General features: G+C 40.8%; 1 protein-coding gene across 1 annotated transcript in view; it reads left to right on the plus strand.

The window, feature by feature from the left end:
* The window catches only part of lrrk2 (leucine-rich repeat kinase 2), a 59235-nt gene continuing 37230 nt past the window's right edge, over window positions 1–22005 (plus strand). The window contains exons 1-10 of the mRNA XM_079560396.1: window positions 1–87; window positions 450–607; window positions 4125–4210; window positions 5949–6058; window positions 7697–7785; window positions 11612–11746; window positions 12872–13006; window positions 15249–15380; window positions 15574–15693; window positions 21318–21478. Of these exons, the coding sequence (XP_079416522.1) occupies window positions 83–87; window positions 450–607; window positions 4125–4210; window positions 5949–6058; window positions 7697–7785; window positions 11612–11746; window positions 12872–13006; window positions 15249–15380; window positions 15574–15693; window positions 21318–21478 (1131 nt within the window). The 5' untranslated portion in view covers window positions 1–82. The remainder of the gene's footprint in view (window positions 88–449; window positions 608–4124; window positions 4211–5948; window positions 6059–7696; window positions 7786–11611; window positions 11747–12871; window positions 13007–15248; window positions 15381–15573; window positions 15694–21317; window positions 21479–22005) is intronic.

Consider the following 22005-nt stretch of genomic DNA (forward strand, 5'->3'; position numbering starts at 1 on the left):
GACAGCCAGCCTGCGCCTGCTTCAGGAGCGTGTTTTTTCCATTTCCTCTTCAGCAAATGGGGACTTCTCCGCTCTCGATCATATGATGTGAGCATCGGGAACAGGAAACACGCCTCTCTGTGGAAAACCGCTGGATTTTTGCCGCATAAATTTGGTTAAAATGAGGAACCACGAGTCGAGTGAAAGTTAGTGGACCGTGCGCTTTGATGAGGTCTGAAACTACAAGCGAAGATGACGAGTTCTGCTTTTTACTGTACTCTACTCTAGCTTAATATTATGCAACTTTGCTAATATTAAGTCATGTGTTTGTATAGTATTCGCGTTTTATAGGATTTTGCCTCTTTCCGAGGTGCGTTTTACTGCTCCAATGTGGGTCCGATCTTTTGCTGTGCGACCCTAAATGCCTCGCCGTGAAGTTTTTTCTTTCTTTTTTTTTCTCTTTAAAACAGAAAACGCAATAATACCATGGCTGACAGGGACAGAGAGGAGTTGGAGGAAAAGTTAAATAAACTTTTGGTGAGACTCAAGACCCCGAAAGAAGAGGAGCAGCTCCCCACGCTGATCCAAATTCTGGAAGACCTGAATTTCCTCGCGCACACGGAATATGGTAAGAGAAATTGTTTTGTTTTTTGGGTGATGAACGCTTCCCATGCAGTTAATCACACGTGCTTTGTCTGCATGTCATAGTTGTAATAAGAAGCTTATTACATAATTTACATCACATTGTTTACTGACTGCTCAGCTGATGGCCCAGGTGACAATGCACTGAACTTGACTGTTCAGAAATATGCTGGAACCTTTTGGTCTTCCAAGTTAATAAAGCCAGTGTGCCAAACCACATGACAGCCCACCGGCCTAATGTGTTGTGATAGATTTGAAGACATTATTGGAAACGTCATGAAAAAGGCAGTGAATAGTTTATACTTAAAATGACAATTATTTTTGACTCAGCGGAAGTCTGTTTGTGCCAGTCTCACATGTGTATAAAGTGAGAGTTTTGCATCTGAATTCTACAGGTTTACATAAAAATGCATTAAATGGATTATACCAAAATTAAGGCCTTAAAAGTCATTAAAAACTATTAAATCAGATCAAACTTTTCCTGAGAGACAGAACCCACGACCTGAACCCACACTGCTAAACTATATCAGTCTTTCAAGAAGCACCTGAAGACATTTTTAATTAAAATGTTTTATGTTGCAAAGTCGATTATTTGCTTTGTATTATTTTACAACTCTGTAGTAATTTGAGATTTTGTTTGAAAGGCACAGTTTGTTGTATATAAAATGGATTGTTATTGTTTTTACTGCATCCGTTTGAAATTCAGCTGCAGTTCCGTCTGAAATTTGACACAATATTTTGCTGAATAATTGCCCTTTGTGTCCAATTTAGTTTTTAATATCAACATTTCCCCTCATTCCCTGTTTGATTGAATGTCTTCAAATTCCATACAATGATATATACAAGGATATTATGCATTTTTGGCATTAAAATAGTGTATCTTGGCAATAAAATGGCATTACAAATCATTATTTGACTTGCTGCCACCTGAATGATCCAGTTCACTCAGGGAGTGAGATGATTTACGACCAAAATTGTAAAAGCCTAAACCAGTCAAATTGAAGTGTGAACCACCAGTAATAACTACATAGTCACTAAATTACTATTTGCTCTCTGTTATTGTAGTTTTCAGACCATGTTCTTCAGGCGCTGCAGCTGCTGCCCACTGTGTCTCTATAACTCACATGTGAATGTAACATGTCATTGAGGAAACAGAGTTTGAACTGCACTCTTAATTAATGAACTGCATTCTTACATTCAATTCTATACATGCCTCTCAGTCATGTGACCTTTGTTGTTATGGCGGCCATTTTGAATACCCAAGTAGAATTATGCAGTACTACAACATGTAACAATATCTCTACTCAGGATGAAAATGAAAGACAACTGATTGGCCTTTTAATCATTGCTCCAGAAGAAAGCAGTAAAAACACGGCCCCAGAGACGCACGTTTATGTGAAGAAACCAGTGAGTCAGTGTTTGAGCCCTTAAGACGTTAGCATGCTACCAGTTAGCATTTAGCTTCAACATCTCAGCTCTGACCTCAAGAGAAAGCCCTGAACCACAAACATCCAGCCTTGGATACAACATGTGACAGAGGTCAGAGCTGAGCTGTTGAAGCTGACAGTTGCTAACCGGTAGCATGCTAACGTCTTGAGCAGCTTTAACACTGACTCAGACTGAGACTCGGTTGACATGACAAACTGTAAGTATTACAGAGAAAGGTTTTCTGTTTCCTCTTTGATGTGTTAAGTTAGTCTTCAGAGTGAAACAGATCTCTAGTAAATCCTGCTGTAGCTCCACAGACAGAGCTGCTACGTCTGTGCCACATTTGCTGTTTTTTTCACATAAAAGAAAACACGGCCCCAGAGTTTTTACTGTTATCTTCTTGAGCAATGATTACGGGCACATAAAAATGCCACTGTCAACCAGTTGTCTTTCATTTTCATCCTGAGTAGAGATATTGTTACATGTTGTAATACTGCATAATTCTACTTCGGTGTTCAAAATGGCCGCCGGAACTATATGTGATGTCATTGGAATGTATACACTGACCACAAATATACGATAGCTTTGTGACGTGGACTAGGACGAGGATGTTTGGACTTTCTCATTTACAAAACCAAAGCCATTTCTTTTGCAAACCATCAGAAATGTGCTACAAAGGTGTCGCTCGCAAAGAGAATCACTTTGTACTCACTTTACTACGACAACAGTTTTGATAGCTCGCATGTGTAGCCCACCTCTGTGATGTGTTTACTTCCAAATGTGCGCTTAAAGAACAAAAGGGACTGTATTACGCGGCTGTTGTACCGCGTTTGTACTCAGTGACCTCCCAAACTGAGCTGTAAAAACAAAACTACAACACATGACAATGATTCAGCCCAGTGTAATGTTTTCATTCACTCTGCGCAGTCAGCAGCTGTAACCACTTCTGAAGCCACAGCTACCTGAGGCTAAAACATCCTTGAGTATGACTACACTCAGGTGGATAGAACAGCCATAATACTTTGAAAGAATTTACTCTTGTATACAAAAAAGTTACCTTGTAAAAGAGTCTCAGGTTAGAGACCATTATCAAAGGCCAGAAATAAATGTTATAACCAGAATTGTGTGTTGTGCATATACAGACGGCATCTCTGGAATCTCCCATATATGGTCATGTTTGAAAACAATTAAGGGGGAAAACAATTCGGGGAAAAATCTAAACTTTCTTTAATTATTCAAAAACTACTTTAACAAACGCTGAAATATGATATACTTTTCTACTAAATAAAGATACAAAGACATGGGGAGGAGCAAATGGTTCAACAGCCCATAAATACATAAATAACGGAGAATGCTAACTTGACGCTTCATGTTAGCATCGGGCTAATGCTAAAGGTTGTTTATTTTATTTTTTATTAACAATTTCAAAATCTTGCCGAGGTACAAAATACGAGTAAAATGAAGGGTGAACATTTTTAGGGACTGTACAGAGATGTAAGGCACAAAAATAAAAAACACTGGAGCATTTCAATTTTAAAATAAGAGGTATTTGGATATGTTGGATATTATTTTCTTAGTGGAACTGTACTTGATAAGTCATAATGAGGAAAAATACAGTTTGAAATCATTCATAAAGTGATTGAAACGGGGTGAGTGTCTCTCCATTTACAACAATGTATGTGGTATTTTGCAAGGAGGTAATGCTAACGGTTAGCTAGCGCTAGCTACGACTGCTGTTTTTTCACTTCTACTGAACAATCTGCTGTGAGAAAATATCCATATAGACCTGATTTACACTTGACTTTAGTTATGTGTGATAAATACGTTCATATTCCACCAGAAAATGGCTATAAAGAGTGGAAAATTGTGTTTCTCTAAATATTCTATTTTCCCCCTTGGCGAAGCCACGCCCCCTTCTATGATGAGATGCCATCTGTATCTAAAGGAACAAAGAAGAAAAGTTGATATCTGAACTTTATCAGGGATTGGTATCCAATAGAAAAACTCAAATTTATGACAAAAGTGTGTTTTATTTCAGTTTTATTTGTTAATAAGTTGTTGTTTTGCATTTGTAGCGGCTGAGCTGTTTGCTGACAAAGAAGTCCACACTCCTCTGATGGTCGTGGTTTCCTCAAACATCCAGAGTAAAGCCGTGCAGCAGGTAACATCCTCCTCCTGTCTACTTTACGTTACTTTGTTCCAATCCATTTATAGCACAGTACATTTGTTTTGCCTCTATAGATCTGTGTTGTAAACGCAGCATTAGTGAAAGCAAAGCAGGTGCTTGTGCTGTTGTGTGTCTAAATATAGCGCATTTGTAACTACGATGAATGCGGGAGAACAAGTATGATTTTGTGCATTGTTTTCTTCTCGCTGCTCGCTCCTCATTACCGTCTCAGGCTGAGCTTTATTTAACACAAGTGAATAATGGAAATGTGCTGGAGGGTCTGTGAGGGCTGCAAATGAATGAATTAATGGTTTATTTTGGTTGACTGATGCATTTAAATCAATACAACCAGTAACAACAACAACAACAACAATATTAAACCAATAAAGGAATAGGCTGAAGCAATGCTTATTTATGCCTACCCTATCCAAATTAGATTTTACTGAACTACCTGTGACTTTCACCTTTTGAAAGTGGGATAATTCAGGTAGTGCAGCTTTAAAGATTCAGAATGGACAAATAATTATGTACTGTTTTGTTCAGAGAGTTTGGTGTTTTGGGCCTCCATGAATAAAAACACTTTATAAGAATGGGGAAAAAGTGAAAATAAAGATAAACATTGAGCCCAAAATTGTATCAAACAGTAAGTATACTTATTCCTCCCCACTACCTTCTCCCTTTCTCTCTCTCCTTCCCTCTCCTCCCTTTCTATCTCTCCTTTTCCCTTTCTCATTCTCCTTCTCGTTCTCCTTCTCTCTCCACCCTCTCTCTCCCTCTCTCCTCCCTTTCTGTCTCTCCCTCCCTCTCTGTTCCCCTACCCTCCCTCCCTCCCTCCTTCTCCCTTTTTCTCTCTCCTTCTCCCCTTCCCTCTCTCCTTCTTTCTCCCATTCTCTCTCTCCTCCCTCCCTCTCTCCTCCTCCCTTTCTCTCTTTCCTTCTCCCCCTCCCTCTCTTTCTCTCCCTCCTTCTTCCTTTCTCTCTCTCCTTCTCTCTTCCTCTCCCTTCTTCTCCCTCCATCTCTCCTTCTCCCTTTCTGTCCCTCCTTCTTCTCTGTCTCCTTCCCTCTCCCCTTCTCCCTTTCTCTCCCCCTCCCTCTCTCCTCCCTTTCTGTCTCTCCCTCCCTCTATGTTCCCTTTCACTCTCTCCTCCCTCCCTCCCTCCCTCCTTCTCCCTTTCTTCTCTCCTTCTCCCATTCTCTCTCTCCTTCTCCCTCCCTTTCTCTCCCTCCTTCTCCCTTTCTCTCCCTTCTTCTCCCTCCATCTCTCCTTCTCCCTTCCGGTCCCTCCTGCCTTTCTCTCTCTCCTTCCCTCTCTCCTTGACCCTCTCTCTTTCCCTCTCTCCTCTTTTTCTCTGACTCCTTCTCGCTTTCTCTCTCCCCTTCTCCCTTTCTCTCTCTCCTTCCCTCCTCTCCTTCATCCTCTCTCTCCTTCCCTCTCTTCTTCTCCCTTTCTTTGTCTCCTTCCCTCTCCCCTTCTCCCTTTCTCTCTCTCCTTGCTTTCTCTCTCCCCCCCTCTCTGCATGAAATTTCACATGTTTGCTCATGTTTGCTCATGTTTACTGCGTCTCGTGACTGAATCTTATCAGAGCTGAGGCTGCGTGACTCCACAGAAAGTCATTCGCTCAGCACTTACCTTTTTATTGCATTTTTACAATAATTTACAGAAATTCCTTGTGGCAGTATTGTTTCCTGTAGTTTTCTGCAGTATTTAAATCGCTGTTGTGTGTCGTTACAGTTCGGCTGGTCCCTTCTCTGTCGTCTGATTGAAATATGTCCCAAAACGTTGGAGCTCCTCACGGCTCCTCTTCAGGCCGCCGGGGACTGGGAGGTGCTGGGCGTGCACCAGTGAGTACACAAAATCAAGAACAGAGACTCTGGCTTTGTCCGAATGTCCACCAACGTCCCCAACTCCTCATTTACTACATAGGGCCACACGAGATCGTACACTATGCAGTCAGTCACTTACACTGCATGCACTATTACGCATTTTTTCTTCACTTTCTCAAACTCCAAACTGAGTAAAACTGAAAGGCTGTTGGATTGAAGCATGACAAAATGAGAAGGAAAAAACATCAGAATTCAAACGTGATTAAAAGCTGGTTAGAGGAATGCACCCCTCATGAAATTAAATAAGGGACGGAACCACAGAACCATCAAACGTTTTGTAGCCAAAAGGGTCGTAAGAAGTGAGATGACAAGGAAAGATGTAAATCGAACAATCAAGTAAAATTTATTTGTATAGCACAGGAAGACCAAAGTGTTTCACAGAAAGACAAAAACACAAAATTATTACACCCTATAAGTATTAAAAGCCGGTCTGAAAAGGTGAGTCTTTAATCTGGATTTAAAAAGTGAGTGATTGAGTGGCAGCTGTTCCACAGTTTAGGCGCTGCAACCAGAAAGTAACGATCACCCCACTGTTTGTACCGGAACCTGGGCTCGTCCAGAACCATTTGATCGGCGGACCGGAGAGCTCTGCTGGGGCGATGTGTGCTCAAGTATATAGAAGAGTGAAACCTTGAAGGGTTTTGAAAACGAACATTAACAATTTAAAATCAATCCGAAAATGGACCGGGAGCCAGTGCAGAGCAGAGAGGGTGGGACTGAAGGATGAACCGGTGCTGCATTCTGAACTAAGTATAAATGGTGGAGTGATGACCATAGAACTCTGGCCTCTCTACCTCCGTTGCAATAGTCCAAACATGAACTGGTAAATGCGAGAGTCGCCTTCTCGAGATCTTGGTGCGAGTGAAAGGGCTTATCCTTGGTCAAAAGGCACAGCTGGAAAAAGCTGGCTTTGACCACAGCACTTAAAGGGACTATACAGAGTTTAAAATTGTTAAAATTATGTATATTCCCCCCCTACATCAGGGGTAGGCAACGTCCAGACCGGGGGCCAAATTCGGCCCTTCAACATAAAACCTTTCGCCCCCAAGAGAATTTTGAAGATACATTTATTCATGAATCAGAGACTAAATACGTGAGAAGGACTCTAAAATGTGGAAAATGCCGTCAATATTTTCACATTTCCCAGTAAAACACCCTATTAGGTCATATAATATGTGCAAAACTTATATTTGTAGAAAAAAGGTACTTTACTTTGGGCTACAATTGTGAGTTTCGGTCCTCTGTGTTTTGGCAATGAAGAAAATCGGCCCTCCATGACACAAACTTGCCTACCCCTGACCTACATGTTCCAGCCATGTCCTAATGTGTAGAATGAGCTCAGACCTGTTCACCACAACTGCCTCTAAAATCCTGCACTGTCACTCAAAACGGTGTTACTTCGGGTCCAAGGTGCCATCATGCACGAGCTTAATATAGAAGGTGCAGTTACGTGTAAGAAATTTTGAGTGCACTATTTTTTCTTCTCCGGACACTCACACAGGACAAAATGGAGGCACTAAAGGGAATAGTGTGGACAATCAGACACGACCGTTTTGTTGATTTACTTGTAATTATTCCTATTATCTGTTCTTTCAGACACATTTTGAAGGTCCTGACCCAGTACAGCGCAGACGCCAAGGTGACGATGGTGGGACTGAGGGCTCTGGCTCTGCTGCTCACATCAGGTAAGTTCTTTGTGTTACGTCCCAGCAAGGTTTCCACGGATTCTTTCTTTTGGTGAACTTTCTTTATAAATGATATTCAGGGTCTCTGCGGGGCATTAGAAAACATTAGAAAGCAATAAATCATCAGATTCAAACTGGCATTAAATCTAAATGTCTTAGAAAATATGTTTTTTCCTAAGAGACAGAGACTATTTCACTGCATATATTTGTCAAAAACTCTGGTCTAAACCAAATTCAGCTGCAATGTTGACTGAAATTTGACACAATCTTTTGCTTAAAAGTTTCCCCTATAGCCTCATTTCGACAGGAACAGACTGGAACAGACCAGAGCGGTTTGAAGGTGTTTCCACAGCCAAAAGTGAACTGCTCCGCTCCCAAAGGGGGGTCCAAACCGCTCCAGCCCCAGACCCAGACCACTTCAGCCATGGGGTCTGGAGCGGTTTGCAAACTAGACCGGTTTGGGGGGAAAGGGGAGGGGGGCTTGTCACCACTGTGATTGGTCAGGCCAATAGTTAGCTTGCATATTCAAAGTTTCTTTCTCTTCACAAGCCTCTATCATGACTGGTTCACAAAAAATATAAGCATTTTTTGCCATCTCTGCTCACAGCCTATGTCTGATTTTGATGTGAAAACATTCAATTAAATTATAGATTTTCCCTCACATTTATGTCAGTATCTACTGCTCAAGTTTTAAAGGAATAGGCCACCGTTTTTACATACTAAGATATGTTCTTACCTCACTTTAGACGTGTTAATATATCCCCGTCTGGTCTTTGTCCGTGCGCACTGTCACGCAAACGGAGCACATACGCAGCTTCTCCCACATGTCACATAGCTCCGAAAAAGCTCACGATAGAAGCTACCAAGCTCTTCCACGTGTTCCCTATTTAAATAAAGTTACGTGAAGTGTTTTCATGCGAAGTATATTTACACAGAAATGTAGCATGTCGATTTTATAAGCAAATAAAAAGGGGGACTATATTGTGAGGCGTAATGATACGAGGAGCAAAACGTCCGCGCAGTAACTCCTAAAGACTTCCCCCGCTCACTTCCGTCAATAAGCTTTAGGAGTTACTGCGCGGACGTTTTACTCCTCGTATCATTACGCCTTACAATATAGTCCCCCTTTTTATCTGCTTATAAAATCGACACGTTACATTTCTGTGTAAATATACTTCGCATGAAAAAACTTCAAGTAACTTTATTTAATTAGGGAACACGTGGAAGAGCTTGGTAGCTTCTATCGTGAGCTTTTTTGGAGCTATATGACATGTGGGAGAGGCTGCGTATGTGCTCCGTTTGCGTGACAGAGCGCACGGACAAAGACCAGACGGGGATATATTAACTCGACTAAAGTGAGGTAAGAACATATTTTAGTATGTAAAAACGGTGGCCTATTCCTTTAAAGCTTAATTTGCACAGTTTCCCCATACAGTGTTTCTTATTGCCCAAATGAGAGGAGCGAGGCCTCGTATCTCCCTCTTTTATTTTAGAATTCACTGTCGAACTAAAAATAATAGGTTTACTCGTTTTGGGCATTTTGGGGATTTTTCTTTTTTCTCAATGACTGTTCCTGTGGAGCTTGAAAACTGTTCAAACACTAAAGCCTCTGCCCCTCCTAATGGCCACATGTAGCAGATACAAAGGTGTTTTGATGCAGGACTAAAGCTCAGGGATATCAGGCTGTGGTGGTTGCCAGATGCATATGAATGTCCTCGGCCCCTCCCATAACCACCCAGACCACTTTACACTAAAGACACTTGAAACACAACACCCTCCCTAAATGAACCGGTCTGAAGTGAACTGAACTGGTCTAGTGCTGTCAAAATGGGGCTTTTGTGTCCAGTTCAATTTGAATATCAAAATCTCCCTCATTCCCCTGTTTGATTGAATGTTCACAAATCTTGCAAAAAGAAATGTGACCCTATTTTTTGCTTTTGTGGTGTTAGTATTTAGGCAATAAAATGGCATTCAAATGCATTGAGAACCATTTATGCTGATAAAACTGTAACTCTAAAGCATACAAATGACATTAAGCCTTTCTTCGAAAGGACCACATCGTACGATGAGAAGAGACGATAAATATTGAGCTTGTTATGATAAATATCAGTGTAGGATTTGATTTTGCTTCAGCCTCAGACAAAATAGAAATTCATTTTGTCTGAGGCTGAATACATATTTTATAAAGATGTTTTGCTAACTCTACAAAGCCACACAGTGCACTTGATTTATAAAAAGTCAAACAACAAATACAAAATGTTATACAAGTGCTCCAAAATCAACCGACCGCATCGGCTGCATGTTCAGGGTCTTTCCCATGATGCTTTTTATGAAGTTCTGAGAATCCTGGACCAGATGAAGACTGTGTTTGTGTGTGTGACGTTTCTCTGAGCCTTTGTTAATGTGATTAGAGACATTACAGTGAAACGGAGGTCAGTGCGCGTTTATATTCCAGTCCTGAACATCACAGTCAGACACAGACGCCGCCAACAATTTAGTGTCAATCCTGCAACATTTACCACAAACCAATCAACCTCTCAATTTGAGTGGCTGCAAATGAAATCACTGCATCCGAAAGTCTATGTGTCTGTGTAAAGTCCAATGAGGAGGCTTACAGCTCCTCTTGGATTTTAAGATTTTGTTGAGAAACATTGTTACACAGACGGAGATCAAATACTTGTTTAAGTACTCTAAACATGCTGAAAAGACTCTACATTCATTTAAAACGTTCTGGCTAAACACCTTATTAGGTCTAGAGATGCAACGATCCAGCTTTTTTGATTCCGATACCGGAGGTTTGAGTATCTGCCAATATCCACTATTAACCAATACCAAGAGACTTTCTTAAAAGTGCAATGAGTCCGTCCTCTTTTCTCATTTGTCAGATCAATAACGTGTTATATTTTTACATGTCCATGATTAATGATGTCTACTATTAATAAACTAATGGAAAAACATTGCACAAGGATCACTGGACTTTCCTACTAATTATCCTTGGGGATATGACAGGCTTTTATAGGTCACATTAAGGCAAGGCAAGTTTATTTGTAGAGCACAATTCATACACAAGGCAATTCAAAGTCAACTTCACAGTTGCATAAATACAAGAAAACAAGTAAAATCAATAAAACATAATAATTGATTGACATTCAATTACAGTAAAAGGCAAGAGTGCAGACAAAATACTTTCAGTCATATTCACGGGTAAAAAGAACTGTTTTCAGCCTGGATTTCAACATTGTCAGAGTTGAGGCCTGTCTCACATCCTCATGAAGACTGTTCCAGATTTCAGCTTTAGCCTCAGTGTGTTTAGTCCTGACTCTGGGAACCACCAGGAGACTCCTCCCAGAAGTTCTCAGGGCCCGAGATGGTTCATACGGCTCTAACACGTCAGAGAAAAGACTTGTAACAAGCAGAGCTGTTTTAAATCCTATTCTAGGAGCGACAGGAAGCCAGTGCAGAGATCGGAGCACTGGACTAATATGGTCATATTTCCTGGTTCTTGTCAGGACTCGAGCAGCAGCGTTCTGGATGTTCTGTAACAGTGAGCAGCCGTTACTGTCGTCTAACTCGCATAAAGTGATTAGATCATTGTAACTTGTGCATTACAAATAGCCTATAATATCAGTTTTAACAGCATTTCATGAACTAAAATAAAAACGCCTATCCAGCAGTGGCTATTTTAGTTCATTAGTTTTAGTCCAATCATGGTTTCTGTCCCAGCCTTGATTCATTGCTGCTAGCATTAGCTTGCTGGTATGATCAATGATAAAACGATGCACTGTTTTCGTAACATTTTCATCTGTTATGTTGTTCTTTGTTGCAGACGTGGTGCCTCTGCTGGTGCTCGATGAGGAGGAGGACGCGTTCGACCTCGTGGTGAACTCCATGAAGACGTTTCCGGACAGCGAGGAGGTTCAGATCCAGGGCTGCTCCGCTCTGACGTCTCTGCTGAGCACGGGTACGAAACGTCACGACTCACCCGGGGTCGCCTTTAGCTGCATGGGCATCGGCAGTGTTTCCCAACTAGGGGTGCGGGGACCCCTGGGGGTACTTGAGCACTTGGCAGGGGGTGCTTAGAATTACCTCCGATTTAAAAAAGTGAAACTATTATTTTAAAAGAAAAGTTAGTTAAAATGATGTTTTTCAGTGAAAGGCTTGACTTCATTATGAACATAACTCCACTACATTCTGAATAATCTGTTTAATTACTCAATTAGGGGCTACTCGGCGTGTAAATTAATGCCCCCCTTTGATTGGGGGAAGGGGCTGGGATTTCTTTTTGCAAACTGTTTTTTGCCACAGGATGTAGCAACTTAAAGCTAGCACATCCTGGAAAAGGTTTTTGTGGCTGTGGATAAATCAACATTGCAGTTATCAGCTAAATCAATATTTTATTTAAACATGCCTTGCCTCATATCAGGGATATTTTATTCAGCGTTAAAAAAAGAATTTAAATAATAAACCAGGAACCTGGAAAAAGATGAGTCTGAGGTAAAGCTCTCGATTTACCGGATTTAACCTCCATGACTCGGCCTCTGATAAAACAGAAGAAAATGGATGGATGGATAATAAACAAAGATCCTACACAAATACTGTACCTTTCAGCCTTTATTTGCAAGATCAAAACAAGGCAAGGCAAAAACTGTTGAGGGAATTAGAAACATTATAACAAAGACAAGTTTATATTCACTTAAAGGGACTATACGGTGTTTAAAAATATTAAAATTTTGTATTTTCCTCCCCCTACATGTTCCAGCCAAGTCCTAAGATGCAAAAATCCTGCACTGTCACTCAAAAACCCGTTGCTTCGGGTCCGAAGTGCCGTCATGCACGAGCTTAATATAGAAGGTGCAGTTACACATATGACCCAAGGTGGCAGTAGTGAGTATAAAAATGACAACTTGCATCTAGCCCCTTTAAATGACCACATTTTTTGTTTGTTTTCGGCTCTGAAATCACTAATAGTGGACCTCAAAGTTATTACCATATTTTTGACTTCTTGTGTTGTGGATATCGTACTTTTTGCCGTCACATTGTGCAGCCCGATAGTCGTCTGCCACATTTATATTCTGTTTGTCCACAGAGAGGGACGACCTGTTGTTGGAGTTTGTGGAGAGACAGGATCACGTCACGGTCCTGGCGTCTCTTCAGAAGTTTCACGACAGTCCAGAGCTGCTGCTGCAAGGCCTCAAAGTGCTCCTCCTGCTGGCCGATCTCAGTAAGTGCTTCACCGTGTCAGTGTCTCAGTGTTAGAAACAGAAATAGTTTGAAGAAGTCGATAAAACCTTGAGGCTGCTATTATCAAAAGTATGAATGAATGCCTTGTTGGGAGATGCTTCCTTCCTGCCTCCAACAAAAGACAGGAAGTTGGTGCAAGGCTTTTCTGTGGCTCTGACCTAATTAAATTATCCCCAAAAGACACGCTGCATCGACTTTCAGGGAAAAAGTGAAGGACGGTTGTTTGAAAAGAAGGGATTTCCCACATGATTATTGTTTATTTGTTCTTTGAAATAGTAAAAGTCCCATTACAAAACCTCTACAATAGTGAACTCTAAAGTAAAAAGCAAATCATAAATCTAAACCTCCTCGAAAATAATGTATTTGCTCGATCTTTATGCCATAAATCCATCAAAAATACTAAAAATATATATTACATTCTGCAATATAATGCAGAATGTATTCAACTGCACCTTTTACTGAAATTTCCTGTACATTTTTTATCCACTCTGAAGAAATATTTCTCAAAAGTTGCCCAAATGCTTGATCTAATGCTTGATGTAGAATTTGTTGTGTTTGAGGCATTAAAAATATTCTATTACATATTCTACATATTCTATTCTGAGATATATTTATTATAGGTCTCTTTGTGGCTTCAGTGGGTGACATAAAAGCTGCAGTAAAGTTGTTTAGATCAGAAACATTACAGTAACAATGTATTGAATCATTTTGGAGCCTGAATAAACAGTATACTTGCTTATAAACATTTCCAGAATACTGGGAAATAACCGGGAAATGACTAATAACTGGAATATATGTAAACTTACTCTCTTGTTACACAGAAAGCAGTTCATTCAGACGCTGGAACCTCCCATTAAAGTCTGTTATGTTCTGTATAAAACGCTGTGAAATATGTCTGTCTCGGTGCTCTCCTCATGCGCTCCGGTCTCTACACTTAAGTTAATCTAATCACTGTGTTTCTAAGCGCCGTCCGCTTTACATTTTACTGGAGAAAGTGGGTCAACAGTCCACAGCAATGTCCAGCCTGTTTGACCTCATGCTACTTATAAGGCACCAGTGTTGGGGAAGTTACTTTTAAAAAGTTACTTTATCGTTACTCGTTACTTCTTTTAAAAAGTAACCTGTTACTTTACTTAGTTACTCTCTAAATCCACACGGGGCCTGACAGTACCTACGCATCCCATGGCTGTTCAACGAAGAGTGAACTTGTTTACAGTCAAAACAGTTCCACTGTGCAGTCGTGCAGGGCAGAAGTGACCGCTTTAAGCTTTCTTTTGTCCCTACATCGGTGAGTCTTTTGAACAAGTCGGGCATCACTGCCATTAATGTCTTTTATACTAAATAGTTTTTAAGCTGTCTCCACATCTCCATAATGTTGTCTATTTCAGCAGCTGTGAGCCCAACACAAATTTCCCGCAAGGGACAATAAAGTTTAATCTAATAATGACTTCAATTCAGGCTCTGCCCCTCAGTGTGAGAACCACTAACCACTAAGCCACTGTCAGACTGGGGTTTAGGACGACTATTAGTCTATTTCCCCCACTTTTTAAAAATGGTTAATGGTCACATTCTCTCACCTCTGGTCCCTGACCCACAGTTTGGGAACCGCTGATTTAAAACTAACTGAAATCTGCACCTGACGGTTATTTCTATCTTACCACTGAGAATAAGCCTGACAGTGACTCGTTGTAGACTGTGCACATTCAGAGAACCAGAGTTACTGAAAGTAACTATGCCCATGAGAACCGTGTGGATTCAACTTCTCTTTGAGACAAAAAGGCCACAAACAACGGCTTTACTCTCGTCTATTCACCAAACTACTGTCCTGATTCTCCACTAGAGACAATAAGAAGAGAGTTTAAATGAGAGCGTGGCCGATGCCTCGAGTCCGAGCAGAGAAAACATGAGAGCAGCGCCCGGGACACGAGTAACATGTGTGCCTATACTCAAATATTTAAGGTTAAAGGTTGCTGCTGACAGACTCTCACCAGAAACACATAAAACGTTGTATAATGCAGCTTTAAGGTTAAGGTTATGGTGTACTTTATTGTCCCAGTGGGGAAATTTGTCATCTAGAACCATAAAACAGAAGAATAATGTTTATTAATTCCATACAAGACTATTGCTTTAAAACAACCAAGTCACTTCCTTTAATCCTGTCCCTGGACCAACAGCATCAAATCTAATCCTACGTGCTTTTTGTGCCTGTTTCGTGTTTCCAGGCAGTAACGTGGAGATCTTGATGTCCGGCGGAGTGAGATGCTACGCTTTGGTCATGGCTTCGATGGACGAGTTTCCGGAAGTGGAGGAGATCCAGGAAGTGGCCTGCTGCCTCCTCAACAAGTTCACCACAGGTCTGACTGAAAGAGCTTGTATTTGTATTTAAATTTAAATTTAAAGTCTTTTTAGCATTAGTCCTTGATTTGTTTATCTGTGGAGTCTTTGAACTCGGACTTTGGGAATAGTTAGTCGTCCATACCAGAGGAGGTTTGAGGATGTTGTGAGAGCAGAGGGTCAGAGTGTTGACTGGATGTGTCGCTGTGACAGAGAGTTACTACAGTATCCTGGTGGTGAACGGCGTGCAGCGAGTGGCCATTCGAGCCTGCGAGACGTTCCCGGACAACGCAGATCTGCTGACGGCTGCTCTGACCTGCCTCGCCAACCTCAGTGAGTCACACACTCAATGAACTCCATGAGGCTTTGTTTAAAGTTTTTTGTGCCTAAAAAGTATAGCTAATTTGCTATAGATATTATTTTATCTATCAGTGGTTCTCAAGCTTTTACTTTTAGTGACCCATAGACACCAACCACCCTTCTTTGACTGGGCAAACAACTGTATTTTAAGAATTCCTGAGTCATTTATGTTTAACCAAATAGGGATGTCCAATACAATAATATATAATGTAATATATAATACCTTAAAATACCTTCGCTATATTTTTTCCGTCATCCTAGTCTGATCCTCTATTTGCAGAAGTTCAGTCACCCACTATTTTCTGTACGTATATAAAGATTGTGGCCATATCGCCATTAACAGCAAAAGAAGGGCCTGGTTGGGACTTAGATGGGAGACCGTTTGGAAACACCAGGAAGCCTGGGTGAATGTAGAGGTTGGTGTTGGTTGGTGGGGACGATGGCACAGATTGGCAGCCTTGCTTCCATCAGTCTACCCCAGAGCAGCTGTGGCTACAACAGTAGCTTACCTCCTTCAATGAAAAATGCAATGTAAAGCGTCTTTGAGTGTCAGTAAAATGCTACTGTTTATTACAGTTTTAATATTCATTCAAATATTCATTAATTCATTAATCACACTTTAATCGTTTTCCTGCAGACGTTGCTTACGGACGAAAAACTATTTTACTGTCAAAACTGTATTCACAGTTAAGCCTTAACATAAACTTATTAAAAAAGATCATTCTCCAAAATAAACTCTGTCTTTGAAGTGTTTGAAATGATCACACAGGCCTCACAGCTCCACTTAAAATAAGTTAAAATGTAGGAAAATATAAAGAGGCATCTATAATATATGTCTAAAAACTAAATTCCATTCCATTCCTCAATAAATTATGCTTAAATTCGATTAATTACGATTCATTAATTACAAAGGCCATAATAAACTCAGTTATTCAATATAATTGGACTAAAATTATAACAAGTGGAAGTACATTACATTACATTTAAAACAGTACATACATTCACATTCACAATAAACACAGACATGAACAGTATGAACAGAATCCAATGAATTAAGCAATGAACAAAGGAGGGAACATTCAGCTTCTCTGCACAATTAGATTAGTTCAGTTCTACTACAGACTCTTAAATCATCTCATGTTCGAAGCGTGAAATGTTTTAGGCTCTGTGACCTAAAATCGGACAGAAATCAGAAAAAGAACAGTTGTAGAATAAGATCACGAGTTTGTACTACTGGACCATTGTAATGAAATCTACGGTCAAGAGCGGGATTTCCACAGTCATTACATGAACTGTGCCAAGAATAAGGCCTTCAATGTCATTAAAATAAGTTCCTATTGGCATCAAACCTACATTCATTGGAAAAATAGTGACATTGCTCAACTATTTTACACCATACGTTTATCAAAAATGCTAAAAAGTTCACATTTTCTGTTCAAACGCTGACCACTGTGTCATTGAAAAGCACAGATTTTGACTTCCACTACGTATGAACCCCCAAAGTGGGCATATCAGGCATAATCATTAATTAAGAGAATCCTCCTCAGGCACAAGTTTCAGCCAGTGCTCAGACTGTTTTTCTCAGTCCATTACGTATCATGGAAACAACCCAGATCTGCTGTTTATAAATACTCATCTGCATCAGGAGGTCAACGCTGTGAATAACTGTGACCCATTTGTCTAAAAGCTACAAATAGAAACAGAGAAAAAGCCTCTAAGAACAGATCAGTCCGATGATAGTCAAGCGGTTATGGTCAAATACAAAAGCATTGTGGAATAAGTCGTTTATTTACATGTCACTGTGCATTATGAGCTCATTTCATAAACTGAGGGATGTCTTAGATTTGAGTCCCACATGTTTGCCTTATTCTCGCTTAAATAACTACATTGGGGTTAGGATTTGAGTCTTACTTATTAGGATTTGAGTCTTACTTGAACAACAGGAGGAGTACCCCAGGGCTGCATTTTGGGCCCTGTGCATTTTTCACAGGGCTCATTGCCAGGCACAATTTAGCATTTCACTGTTCCACCGATGATTTGCAGCACATTGGTGTGTATGCAAGAGTGTGCAAATTAATGCTTTGGAATGAATGAAGTATCTGTTGATTTTAATGCTGTTTTGGGGGAAATGTATTATTCTGTATTAATATTTTTATGACTTTGTCTGTTGACATCAGTCTGTCCAGGGACTACAGGTGGAAATTAGCACAAGTGCTACAACCTGGTACAATGCATCTCTCCCTTTTGAGGTTAATGTATATTGTGCACTGTCCCTGTTCAAATAAATAAAATAAAATAAAATAAACATTGAACATTGACTACACATTGAAGTACATTTTATTTGGTGACAAGGTTCTTGCAACTTCTGATTCTTTGTCCTCTGAGCTAAAGCTGGCTGTGAAGAACTTTTTTGAGAGTAGTTCTAAATTTAAAGAGACTAGATGCGAGTTGGTCATTTTATACTCACTACTGCCATCTCAGGTCTTACGTGTAACTGCAGCTTCGATATTAAGCTCATGCATGACGGCACTTCGGACCAAAGTAACGCTGAGTGACAGTGCAGGATTTTAGAAGCAGTTGTGGTGAACAGGTCTGAGCTCATTCTACACATTAGGACATGGCTGGAACATGTAGGGGGAGGAAAATGCTACAACTTAGTTGTAGCATTTTTTATAACTCTATATACTCCCTTTAAGCATCAGATACGTTTTAAACCAAAATAAAGCCGATTTAAAATCGCACCAAACTGAAAAGGATTCTTCATCAGGTCGGCCTCATCAGCTCACGAACAGACTATTATAGTGTGTTGGACATTTATCAGGTTCCAATTGGTGCAAAATGCCACAGCCCATTTGATGAGGGCCTATTGGACCGGCTTGGAGACTAGTTCATGACCTGATGGCGACTTGAATCACTGGTCACGACATCAAGGCGAGTCTCCAGGGAGTCGTGGTGAAAACAAATTTGATTCTTTATGCATGCCCCAAAAGCCTTATAGTTAAAAGTTTTATAGCATATTTTTATCTAAACTCTGCGTTATATGTTTTTTTGTGTAATATTGAACGTCTCCACTGAGAAAAAAATCCTAGTTTGTGAACCTGTTTACAAACAATGGCAATAAAACCGATTCTGATTCTGATGCTGATTCTCAGGGAGTCATGGTGAAAACAAATCTGAGGTCTCTGCAACTGCTCCTCCAGTGAGATACGTCCTTTAGCGAACACTAACGTCAGCATATCAGACCAGTCCTGTTTTCCCTCCACTGGCTTCTAGTTTCATTTCAGGATTGGTTTTGCTTTTTGTTTTTAAAGCCTCTGCTTTGTCAGACCTTCTGTCTGTCTAAGGTCCACAAACCAGCTCCTGCTCGAAGTCCCTAGACCAGGGACAGGCAAGTTTGTGTCATGGAGGCCAACTTTCATCATTGCTAAAACACCAAGGGCCGAACCTCACCATTGTAGCCTAAAGTTAAGAACCATTTTCTACAAATGCCAATGTTTTACATCAGTGGTTCTAAAGTGGTCCGGCTCCGAGACCCGCCATTACCTTAATGACAAGCTGCGACCCAAATAAACTGTAATTTGTCATATATCGTATACAATATTGTATTTACCACATGTTATTATTGAACAAGCCGTAGATTTGCTTTTAAGACTGAAATTATGATCAAAACAACCCAATAATATTTATTTTAACAGACTCCAGTGTGTTTCTGTGTAGTTTCAGATATTGAAAAAAAGTTCCCTACAGGCTCGCGACCCACTTTTGAGTCCCGACCCACCAGTTGAGAATCACTGTTTTACATTATATATGACCAAGTGGGTTGTTCTGCAAGGACATTTAAAAATACACTATAAAAAGATGCTAGACTGGTCTCTGACTTAAAATATTCAAAACTGGCTTTAAATACCAGCTTTTAATAGTAGGTGACATTCTACTAGATTTTATTTTCTTTATTGGGGCTTCATCGGGGCTTTATTTAAACATTGACTGATTTGACCAAAATGAGCCTAGTTCTGGGAGAAGTTGAGCTGCTTCACTCTTTACGCAGCTACATATGTGACATGAAAAGAATGTACTACGATCCAATTATTTTACGATCTTTGTGAAACAGTTGCCGTCTGTTCCTGCTCACCACATTCATACAGTTGATAGAATTACTCCAGCAGCGATTGACGTCACTGACACTTTCTTCTACAGCGACTTCAGAATTTCCCATTCATGATTTCTCAAATCAAATTAGATACTTGTTTTATGAGATCATTTGCCCACTGTACATAAGAGCAGATAAGACCTTTGTTTGCAATAGCCCAATGCTTTTATCTACATTTTCAAGCACATTATCTAAATCCAGGATAGAGCCAAAGATGGTAGAGAGAGTCGTCTCGTGATCGGAAGGTCGGGGGTTCGAATCCTGGCTCCCGCTGGTGCACCCTGTCATTGTGTCCTTCACCCTCCTTGCCTCCAGTGTCTTCATACATTGGTGTATGAATGACTGTGAATGGGTGAGGGGTTCCTTGCTGAGTGCTTGATGTAGGTGGGAAAGTGCTATATCATTTAAGACCATTTTATTCCATGGTTTTGTTATATTTATATCAGGAGGAAATCTTCAGCTTCACTCTGGCATTAGAAGCATGTAGCCTGGCACAAGACAGACTGATCCTCCATGTTCAGAGACACATGGGGATACAGTCTGGAGTTGTGCATTTGAATCTTGCTGACTCCGGCAAAACCAAGACGAGCCAATCAGAGCACGGGAGGCGGGAGTTAATGGTGCGCCATCTTCCGTGCTAGGATTTCCCACCGACCAGTGCTCCTCTGGGCCGTAACCAAAACAGTGAAGATGGCAGCCGCGAAACAACAAGCTTTTACCAGTGCCTTTTCTTCTGTTTTAAATGAGCTGGACCTGTCCTTAAAGCCACAGCAAGAAGCTCCTCTGACGGCTTTCACCGGAGCATTTACTCGACTGCACGTGTGGACTACAAACAATCATGGCGGAGGACGTGAACGCAAAGCCAAGATCGCTTTGTGTTTGATTGGTTCACTCTCGTTCAAACCGCGATCGTTAGCCCTGCCCGTCTTGATTTGGAAATTGCGTCCTATTACCACAATCCCAGACTGTCTTCATATGTATTTATAAATACATAAATAAAATCAGTCTGGCTTTATGCCAGGCTAGGAACTAAGATTTAAAAAATCTTAACATGGAATGGAAAGGAAGTTTATTTGTATAGCGCTTTTCACACGACACAAGTCGCCCAAACCACTTCACACAGTGACAGACACTTGACTCTCTCCACACACAGTGGTGGTAAGATACGTGTGGAGCTTCAGTTTCCCTGGCGTAGGCTGACAGAAGTGCTGTCACGACAACAGTCCCTCTGACCACCATTCATTCACACACATTGTTCATCCCTTTTGTACATGTTTTAGTGATAGGGGAAACCGGAGTACCTGGTGGAAACCTACACACACATGGGGAGAACATGAAAACTCCACACAGAAAGGCCGCGCCCCCTGCACCTCCGTGTCTTATGCATTTCAAAGCACAGTTGATTGGGTTTGAATCATTTGTCATCATCGTTCATCATGTGTTGCAGCGGCGACGATCGTGCAGAACCAGGCTGTAGCGGCTCAGGGTCTGGAGGAGGGGGAGGAGCTGGAGCAGCGCAGCCCACAGGAGGTGCACCATCTGGGGCTGAGCTGGATGGAGATCTGCTGCAGCGCGCTGGAGCTCCACGCGGAGATTCCGTCTGTGCAGGTCAGAGGTCTCGGCTTTAAGCAGAACATACAATATTTTAACTTTTGTTTATCACATGTTTTAGCAAAGATAGATGTAAGAGTCGCTGATCAGGAAGAGTAATATCAACAAGTCTTACGGTATTTGGCCAAGCCTGTAAATAACATTCTCTTTTCAGAGCATTAATCTCAACACAACTCAGCATTTGGATTTGGAGTTGGCACTACTATTTTGTGTTTTGGGTAAACCCAGGTCTGGTCTTAGATCTAGAAAAACTGATCCAAGGCCGAGCACAGATTTTCTAGGTGTTAGTATTTTAAAATGAGACGTCACACAGGCCTATGTGTGAGCTCCAGTCAAGAAAACGTCAAGAGGTTAACATCCTACTTTCTCACCATATATTAGTTTATTCGCAACTTTCAGGCAACAAAACTCTCACAACTACAGTAGCTTCTCGTTCATGATAAAAAAATAAAAAATAAATAAAAGCTTTTTAACTAGATGCACATTTATTTTTTATTCAATAAATGTCAGCTTTCACAATATAC

The sequence above is a fragment of the Gobius niger genome, assembly GCF_951799975.1.
Source record: "Gobius niger genome assembly, chromosome: 7".
NCBI classification, from domain to species: domain Eukaryota; kingdom Metazoa; phylum Chordata; class Actinopteri; order Gobiiformes; family Gobiidae; genus Gobius; species Gobius niger.